A 10,522-nucleotide genomic window follows, 5' to 3' on the forward strand; every position below is an offset into this window, starting at 1 on the left:
GTCCACATGCTGTCGTTCAAATGACCTCGTCAGCAAATTAAGTTTTCTGAATATTCCTCGTTGAAGTGGTCTTTAAAGAAGTGAGCTTTCTTGTTCTTGAGCACAAACACCTATAATAATAATAAAAATGTTGTCTTAGAGAGCCTGGGAATACTAAATGGCCACTCTGCAGCGAGAGAGACAAGGTCTTATTCAGTCGCCTTCAGGAGCATCGTCTCCTATCTGGCAGATCTGGAGGCATGCCAGCACCCGCCCTGTGAAATCAGCATCGCAGCGCACGGAGTGACAAGTGCGCCTCCCCCTCCAAACGTTGTTTGACATACCCATCGTTGTAGGCTTCGCCTCTGGCTGTTTCTTTTTTAAAAGGCAAGCTCAAAGCCACAGATTACACATTTTGCTCACAAGCTTTGCGGATAAAATAACCTACAGAGAGCGTGGCAGTGGGAATCAGGCTCGCTCTCTCGTATTTGGAGAGGAACCGCTTGCGCGTAAACGGCACCGGGCATCACTGAAAGGACATACGTGGTGTCTGGATATTTTCTTTTTTAAATTTTACTGGTGATTGCAATGTTGAAGGGATTTGCATTGTGACTCTTTGTGGATTGCGAGCAACGTTTGGGAGTTGAGCGCGCAAAGCACCTGTGGATGCAACACTCCCCCCTCCCTGATGTTTGGACTGAAATCTTTTGCAAAGAAAGGATTCACCACAAGATACAGCTGATAATCGTTGAGGTTTCGATCAGACAGTTTAGCCAAGAAGCGCGCCATGCTGCTGAGCGTCTCCTTCCTGGTGCTTCCCCTGCTGAGCATTTCCGGCTGCGGCTCGTCGTACGTGCCGTGCCAGCCGTGCGATCAGAAGGCCCATTCCATGTGTCCGCCGGTGCCGATGGCCTGTCAGCTGGTGAAGGAGCCCGGCTGCGGCTGCTGCCTGACGTGCGCGCTCGAAGAGGGCCAGCCGTGCGGCGTGTACACCGGGCCGTGCACGCGCGGGCTCCGCTGCCTGCCCAAGAACGGCGAGGAGAAGCCGCTGCACGCGCTCCTGCACGGCCGGGGGGTGTGCAGGAACGAGAAGTTGTACAAACTGCTGCATCCGTCAAAAGGTAGGCTTGTGGAGAGATGACTGATTGAGATCACAGCGGCTGGAATAAAACAGGTCACTGACTTTAATGGAACATTAATTAAATGAATTAATTCAGTCATTAATTGATGGCAGCTTCATTTTGCATTCATTATAGTAAATGTAAACCTTCTTTTATGTAATTCTCTCTCATTATGTTCAATTATAGAACTTAATCTGCAGTGCTCTACTTGACTAAGCAGAAATTTTAAAGGGATAGTTTGGATTTTTCTAAGTGCATGGGGTACTTATCCAAAGTCAGTGTATTGCTTTTTGTACCTGCCAGTTTGGAGAAGCAGGCTGGAGTCTGATACAAAAGCAAAGCGATGTATGTTGTGAATGGTGGCCAGCAACAAAACATATTTTAGCCAACTAAAAAAAAGTCACATATAGCAAGGGATGCTGTGGTAAATTTAAAAAAAAAAAGATGGAAAAATTACCCCTAGCCCAAAAAAACACTTATTCACACCCTTTACTCAAAGATGTATGTTATATTTTCTAAAGGTGGAGGATGAAAAAAGAGGTCAGGTGCCCTTCTGTGTCTCTTTGGGAGCCAGCAAGGCTGATGGGAGTCAACTCGACCTCCTTAAGACATCCTGACACCTGTCATTACCGAGGCACACGACTCAAAAGCCCCTGTCTTGTGCCTTGACCCTGTGAACTCTGTCAACAATTGGTGCCGAGCGTCGATCAACCTGTCATCTTGGTCTGAAAAGCCCTCATGGGGCCTTGCGAGCTGTAAATCAGTAGGTTTCGTGTGAGTGGCCCGCCGCCTCAGGGGCCCCCAGCCGACATAAAACAAGGGAGAAGATTACAGGTAGTGCTCTGTGAGGCTCCCTTTTGGCTCCTTTGAGATCAGGGACAGTCACTGTGTCTGCTGTGCTGGGGAGCGCTTTGTGGGGAAATGTTGGCTCTCTTTAAGGTGGGAAATCATATTTTTTCCCTCTACAGTTTCTTTTTTTTGTCTGTTCTTTTGTCACACACCTCTTCGTCCACCACCTGTTCCTTTTCCCACACCACCTTTTTGTCTCTCTATTCTCTCCCACCACACTACCTCTTCTCCTCTTTCCCTGCCTGGCTACTGTCCCTCTTCATCTTTTTCCACCCTATTCTTCTTTTTCTCCCCCGCCTCACCCCCAGTTTCACCCTTTCCATTCTGTGTTACTTTCCTGCAGATTGGAGCTTTAGTATAGAAGCACTCTGGAAACATAAATAATCTCGCTGGCTGTGTTAAACCTCAGCGGACCGAGCCAAAGAACTGCAGTTCTTCTTGCTCAGAGGGAAGTCCAGTAAGAAAAGGCAGAAGATAAGAAAGGGGGAAACACTGGCACACATATGTATCAGTGTCACATTCAGATCAGCCTTATCAAAGATAAGCGTGTTCCCTTGCTATGACATTTAAAGTCTATTTTTTTGGGGGGGGGTTACTATTAAAATTTGCACTGAGAAAATCTTTGGCAGCACCCATTCAGATCATTCAGAGCAGATTTGCATCTGAGAAATTGTTGTATAATCAAAAAACTTCTATTCATCTCCCCTTCCCTTTCCCACACTATCCTCTGCTCCCTCCCACCACTCTTTGTTAGTCCCACCCTGGTCTCTTTATCTGTCTCCCCCACTCCTCTACTCCCTCCCCCCTTCTCTCTCCGTCTCAGCGCTGCAGGCAGGCCCAGGCTGTGCAGTGATTCAGCAGAATGCAGGCTGAGCGTGGGTTACTGATCCCCCCATCTGTCTGCCCGTCAGCCAGCTTCTCCATTAACTCCACATCTCCTGCTGGGCGCTCGCTCAACATATAAATTAAACAAAACCCATATGCACACAGATAAATACACACCTCATGCAGAACAGGCACTTGAAATAATTAAAAACAAGCCAATAGGTGCATGCATACATACTATAATTCAGAAAAGGGATGTATGTGTATTTTAACACAAGATGCACCACTGCATGGGTGCAATTTGCACATGAACTTATTCCTTTGCAACGTTATCTGGAGAGATTTTCCACATGAAAAACAGATGAAAACTCCTTGTCAAGAGCAAAGAAACAAAGTAAAAATGCAAGGAGGGAGTTTTCTGTCACTAACTTCTGCAGGGATCTTGCTCTCCGGGAGTCTCACAATTCAAACGTGAGAAAAAGGGAGAGAAGGAAAGACAATATTTTTTACACATTCTTAATGCTACTTTAATGCACCATTTGGCATAGGTGCATTTTGCACATTCATCATGTGAAAAAGCACGAAAAGCAATAGCACAAGCTGTCATTCAAACCTGGATAGAAGCTAGAAACAGTAATATTTAGTTGTCTTTTTGTCATGTTTGTAAGTGCATGAAACATAAAACTGAAGTTATTCCTCTGCAACATTATCTGGATTGATTTCACGCTGACTTTCCACATGAAGAATGGATGAAAACTCCATGTCAAGAGACATAAGGAAGAAGTTTTCTTTCTTTCTGTCATGGGGATCCAGCTTTCCAGGATCACTGCTCTCACAATTTAAACACGAAGAAAAAGGAGCGCAAAAAAGATTAAATTGTTAACACATCTTTAATGCTACTTTAATGCACCATTCTGCATGGGTGCATTATATACATTTATCATGTGAAAAAAGCGTTAAAAGAAAAACACAAGCTGTCATTCAAACTTAGATAAAAGCTAAAAACAGTAGTATTTAGTTGCTTTTTCATCATGTTCGCAAGTGCATGAAACATGAAACTCAAGTTATTCCTCTGAAATGATATCTGGATTGATTTCACGCTGACTTTCCACATGAAGAAGGGATGAAGACTACTTGTCAAGAGCCGTAAGGAAGAAGTTTTCTTTCATGAACTCCTATAGCAATCCAGCTTTCGAGGATCACAATTCAAAAATACAAGGAAAAGGGAGCAGAGGAAAAATGAAATTCTAAACACATTCTTAATTCTAATTTAATGCACCAGTCTGCTTGGATGCATTTTGCGCATTTATTGTGAAAAGACATGACAAGCAATAATACAAGCTGTCACTCAAAAATTTGAAACAGGGTATTTAGTTGCCTTTTTGTCATGTTTGCAAGTATGTGAAACATGAAACTCAAGCGACGATATCTGGACTGATTTCACGTTGATTTTGCAGATAAAACACAAAGGAAAACTCTTTGTCCAGATATGCAAGGGAAGAAGTTTTCTGTCACAAAGTCCTGCAGGGATCTGGCTCTTCAGGCTGACTGTCTCACAATTTAAAAAAAAAGGAAGACAGACAAAATTTTGAACACATCCCTAATGTCACTTTAATGCACCACTTTGCATGGGTGCATATTGCACTATTGTGAAAAGCAGAAAAATAATAATACAAGCTGTAATTCAAAGGCGAGAAACTGTAGTATTTACTTGGCTTTTTTGTCGTGTTTGCAAGTGCATTAAGCACAACTTAAGAGATTCCTCTGCAACATTATCTGGACTGATTTCACACTGACTTTCCAGAGGAAGCAGGCATAAAAATTTCTTGTCAAGAGCAAAGAAACAAGAGACACATGGAAGGATTTTGCTGTTGCAAACTCCTGCAGGGATCTGGCTCTCCAGGAGCTTTTTTACTATTCAAACATGAGGAAAAGGGAAAGGAAGAAGAGACAAAATGAAAGATCAGTCAGCACAGGTCAGATTAGACAAACTCGAGGATTAGCATGTGAGGACTTGATTGGGTTTATGCTGGCTGCTGATCTGCCTCAGCTTTCTCTGGAGGAGGAAAAAAACTGTGTCAGCAGGAAACTGGAGGATGGGGGAATCTCTCTCGCTTTTTCCAAGAAGCTGTCATTATGTGGACGGATGACATCATCATGATCTCCATGATCATCACTGGGGGTTGGAGGGGCTCGGGAGGGTTTTAAGCATCATTTGCAACGTGGCGGTGACCTTGTTTCACCGCCCGGTTAGCTTAGTAGCTTAGCAATCACGTCAGTGCAGAAACGGAGGGGTTTATGTGCAGAATTGTGCAATCTGCCAAAATGAAACGGAAACAAGTGCGTGACACAGCAGTGGAAATGGGCCAGCTGTGGCTTAGGATGCATACAAGGCTAATGCATGTTAAAAGCAAAAAATGAAGTGAAATATCAGTTGAAAGTGCCTTTGGGAATGAAAGCCACAGCCACTCATTCTGGCCTCGACACAGTCGCTGTGGTCGTATGAATAGAGGGTGGGACGAGGCAAGGGAGAGGGGCGAGCACTGAGGTTTGTGCGACTGTGTGTGACTCCCCAAAATGTTGCAAAAGAGCTGTATTTTTGCACAGATGAAAGATGCATGTACATGAGGGTTTCTGTGGGGGTTGGGACCCAAAATGGGCTGCGGCTGTTTCTGGTGGCTTGCCACATGACAAGTGTAATAGTATGTTTTCATGGGCCTGGGTGCCAGGGTGAGACTAAATATCTCATTTAGGTCACCAGCTATAAAAGTTTTAAAACCCCTGGTCTACATATACCCCAAACTGGCAACCTAACTTGCCATAAATGTAGGCTATGTTGTTCCGTATGTCAACACTTCCAATCTGAATCTGGCCAGTAGCCACTGACTGTGCTAAATAAGCATTTAGCTGGTGCAGTGAAATCATCACGTTGTGTTCTGACGATATTGGTAGACGCTACTGTCCTGCACCTTCGTGACTTTTTAATTTTAGCAACTCAAATAGGTACATATCCAGGTGGGATCCATCATAGCGCTCTTGATTCTGACCCTTCTTCAAACCGTCTCTAGAAAGCAGCAGAAAAAATGCTTTGAAGACCTGTTTTGCACAGGGTTAATATCACACCTGTGGACATTAAGTTGTTTGTAATAATTGGTATCATGGGTTATTTTTATGTCTGTAATTTGTAAAGTTCCGGTGTAAATTACCGAGTGGTGGAGACAGCTCTCTGATAACAGTAATCCTGTGTGAATCAAGCGTCAGCTAACTGCAGCTGGACTATGGTGCACATTCTTGTTCTTGTAGTTGTGTTTGTACTCTGTCTCCCCATGCCTATATTCATATATGCAGTAGCGCAACTGATTCTCAAACATTTGATGTCAAACATTTGATGTCATATAATCAACAGCAGAACTTTAAGGGAGAGTTATCAGTGACTTTTTCAGGAGAAAAATAATTGAACTATGAATATTTTTCAGAGACTTGTTAAATCTGAGTGCACTGGGAGTGAGAATTAAAGGGTAACTTTGGTACTTTTTGACCTGGACCCTAGTCTCCTATACTCAATAGAATTTACATTCATTAAAAAGTTCTTGTTTTTGCCACTGACAGACTCAAATTGTTGTTATTAGTGTCTGACAACATTATGGAAAGGATCCCTACAGAGATGAATCTATTGTTAAACTAGAAACAGCCCCGAAATCATTATTGCCAAGCCCACCAAATTCCATTAAAAAAAACAACAAAAAAACCCCAATGATTTTATCATAGTAAAACACACTTTAAAAGTCAACATAAATTAAACAAAACTCACAAAAAACATTTTGGTTTGTCTTTCCACTGTTCAAGCAGTCACCAACTCAAGTATGGTCAGCATTAATCATTAATACACCCGCTTAGCTGTGAAAATATGCTGGCTCTTTACACACTACGATTACAGTTTAGTTAAATGCTGTCTTGTAGATTAAGTGATAGCAATTTTGGGTCTGTTTCTGGTTACGCGAAAAGGATCTATGTAATATCCTTTCCATGATGTTGTCAGATAGTCAGTGGCAAAAACAAAAACCTTTATTGCTATATGATGTCCCTCAGTTTAACTCTATTCCACTGGTGAAAGTTGTTGTTACTACCTTGCCATAAAATTAAGTAAACGCCAAAAAAAAAAAAACAGCAGAGAAGAAGAAACTGATGATAGATATAAACAACACAGCATTTGAAGTATTCAAGCAATCGTCTTTGCAAATGTTTTATGAGAAGAAATTCCGTCATCACTTTTATTAGGCCTCTAGGATACACACAGGTTATTTTGATGAGAAATGCTGAATGTAAAAGTAACTGTTTACAAGGAAACTCCAACAGGGCACCTTTAACTTCAAACATGCATGATAACAGTGAGTAACCTCATCTGTCTTTGCCTCCCTACCAGACAGAGAATCTAATGATGACACCATGCTACCCATCCCAGAGTCCATGCTGCCCCAAAGCAAGGTGCCCTTATATGGAAGAGACCACATCAGCAGTCGGAAAGCCCAGGCCATGAAGCAAGCCAAGGACCGCAAGAAGCAGCTGGCCAGGCTGGGACCCACCAGCAACCTGGACTTCTCTCCGCTCAGCCTGGATAAACTGGAGCCTGAGTTCGTAAGTAAAGTTGAGATTACAAAGAGGCATACCAGAGAGAAAAATGACTCAGCTAAAAGGGGAATAAGTATAAAGAAACTAGTTCTGACAAAGCAGCCGAGATGCCCCGCAGGGCCACTTTCACACGAGACCATATGTTATGAACAGAGTGCCAAATTATTAAAGTAGAGGAGGTATTTCCCACCTCCCTACTTTTTCATACTCCCAAAGGCATTTTGAATCATCCTCTTTAACTCTTGTGCACATTCTGACCATGCAAACACTCACACCCACATCTTTGCATGCAGGGCCCTTGCAGGAGAAGACTGGATAATCTCATTCAGAGCATGAAGGACACCTCAAGGGTCTTGGCCCTTTCTCTGTACATCCCCAACTGTGACAAGAAGGGCTTCTTCAAGCGCAAACAGGTAGGGATTCATCCTCATCATCTTGGTTTTGATACAAGCCTTTTATCTGTCCAAAAAAGCAAAGGGATGGCCCACCTTACTCTGCCTTACTCTGATTGTCATACCCCGAGATTCTTACCCTGACCAATCCAACTCCTCTTGCCAAAACCTAACTAATCCAACCAACAAAGGCAACAAGCACTTGCCAGTCACAGGTAAAGAAGGGCAGGTCATTTCAGTAAGCAATGGTTTCCCTTACTCTGCTTCCAATTTGCTTACTCCGACATTCTTACCAAACTCTAACCAATTCCACTCCTCTTGCCAAAACCAAACCAATCCAACCAAAAAGGCAACGAGTACTGGTTGCTCATAGGTAGAGTAGGGGGGGTCATTCCTTCACTTTCCTAGGATTTGCAAATTTGCACCCATTAAAGCTGAAAAAGAATTTATCACCAGCATCTTATCCCTTTCTGCTAACTCTGTGCTTGCAGTGTAAGCCGTCTCGTGGTCGGAGGAGGGGAATCTGCTGGTGTGTCGACCGGTTTGGTGTGAAAATCCCCGGCATCAACTACGCGGGAGGAGACCTGCAGTGCAAAGAGCTCGACAGCAGCAGCAACAGCAACGAATGAACCTGTCGTTGAGCCCTCCTAAAACCTGCCAATCAAGCTTGCGCACATAATGACTGCCAATCAGGAAAATATGGCAAAAATGCTAATGGTCAGGTGTGATGGACTGTTTATGTTTTTCTTTAAAAGGGGAGCTGAACTGAAAAGCTTGCTTGGGTGAAAATCTTCACGTAGGTGTTAAATCTGGCTCCCCACTGACCGTGTACTATGTTCGAGGTTAGCTAGCACCTCAACTCTTTATATCCATAGATAATAGAGGATTATATATATTTGTATAATATTGATAATATGTTGTGTATTATATTATGCGAAATTTACTCCAGGAAATTCTGAGACAAGACATATTTTAAATGTGGCTAAAAATCAACTTTTTTTCATGTTTTTGTCATAGTGGTGATCAAGGAGACACCATTGAAGAGTCAGTGCTCATATCAGTTAGCCATGTTTTACTAGTTTTTAATCATATGAATGACATCCTTATGTAAGAGGCATATCTTTTAGCTATCAAATAATGACTTAAGCTTTTTAATCCTGCCCACATCCTACAATTGCTAACACTTTGCCACTGTTGGGCAACTTTGCTAAGTAGGAAAATGTGGATAGAAAAACCAAATCATGTGTGGGCACCAATGGGAGCCAAATCTGTAACAGCCAACAGAAGCTTACACTTAATAGTTTGGCATTTTAGAAAACAAAGGTATTTGCTTTATTTCTTGAATTTCAAGAAATTCAACTTTAAAAATATGGAAAATCAAATGAGAAATCAGCAACTGTATGCTTATGAATCATATAAATGATTTTGTCAGTTGGTGATTATTTTCAAAATCACAATGTGACGACCTTGACATCACTCATAAACAATCATATTGTTATGTACTGTAAAAGGTTGGATATTTGACAGTCTCCTTTTTTTAAGTCCAGACAACTGCGTCCACTGTTTGTAAATGTGTACAATGTGTGTGTGTGTGTGTGTGTGTGTGTGTGTGTGTGTGTGTGTGTGCGTGCTCCTGTCTGTATGTGTGTGTTCTGTACTGTATGTGTCATATTCTTATAGTTCTCAACTGTAAGAAACTCTGTTTTAAATTCTCATTACCTGAGCTACTGTCAGTCAAAAGTGGTGCCGTGCATTTCCCTTCGCACACAAATCGTATGCAAAGGCCCTGCACTGATTATGTGTCCACGTGCAGGGTCTCCACTGCCACCACAGGCAAATCGGTCGGCTTGCTCTCAGGGTTGATCAGGTCATGTATCCTGCAAAGAGCAAGGTTGCTGAGTTTGTATGTAAATTCAAGTGCCTTCTGCCCCACACCACTTTGAATTTTCATTTGCATGTGGACCCATTGGTTTGTTGAATGAGGGACACTCCGGCACAAAGGAGGAAAACAATTTCAGGTGTGGATGAAAGATTTGTTGTTGGATTTTGTGTGATGACAGAGGACACACTTTTTGTCCTATAGTTCAAAATCAACTTCAGATCCTTTTTTTGTTATAATCTTCATGTTCATTTAATGACTCTTATAATCTCAGACATTCCTCATGCCTAATCACTATACTGTGATATTAGGAGAGCATTGACAGGGGCCCATCGGCCAATTCTTGATTTTAGCACACATGTAAACACAACAAGGTGACACTTTCAGAATCTCAGCTAAAAAAAAACGATAAATGTGAACAATACGGTGGAATATTTATCAGGCGTGTAATTGATGTACTCGTTTTTTTGTAATGACAAATCACTATTTAAATAAAGTTCATGTACCCAAAAATCTGCACTCATGTCTTAAATGTGTGAACTCTGCCAAGATATTGAGTCAGTGGTTGTGTTTGCGGTGACTGCTATCTTGATGACCTTGACACTGTTGATGATGCAGGTTGTTTCCATGTGCTTTCAAAGGCGAAACTACCTGCTGTGACATAACTTATTTGGGTGTGGTCAAAGGTGATGCATGTTTTTGAAAGATTTAACCCATAGAGGACAACATAGCCACATTTTTGTTGGCACACAGGAATCATAAAAAAAAGTGAACATAAAATATGCCACCTGCTTGACTCTTAGGATTGCAGTGCCAGTTGACTGATTGCAATCGAAAAATTGCAGTTT

The 10,522-nt window shown here is 42.2% G+C and overlaps 1 protein-coding gene across 1 annotated transcript; it reads left to right on the top strand.

Annotated features, from left to right (window-relative positions):
- Positions 1-314: 314 nt before the first annotated feature.
- On the top strand, positions 315-10,187 carry igfbp5a (insulin-like growth factor binding protein 5a). The gene is made up of 4 exons (XM_042512946.1): positions 315-1,100; positions 7,198-7,409; positions 7,697-7,816; positions 8,287-10,187. Exons 1-4 carry the CDS (start codon positions 767-769, stop codon positions 8,422-8,424), a joined length of 804 nt encoding a protein of 267 aa, XP_042368880.1. The 5' UTR covers positions 315-766; the 3' UTR covers positions 8,425-10,187.
- The last annotated feature ends 335 nt before the right edge of the window (positions 10,188-10,522 follow it).

The sequence above is a fragment of the Plectropomus leopardus genome, chromosome 24 (assembly GCF_008729295.1).
Source record: "Plectropomus leopardus isolate mb chromosome 24, YSFRI_Pleo_2.0, whole genome shotgun sequence".
NCBI classification, from domain to species: Eukaryota; Metazoa; Chordata; class Actinopteri; order Perciformes; family Serranidae; genus Plectropomus; species Plectropomus leopardus.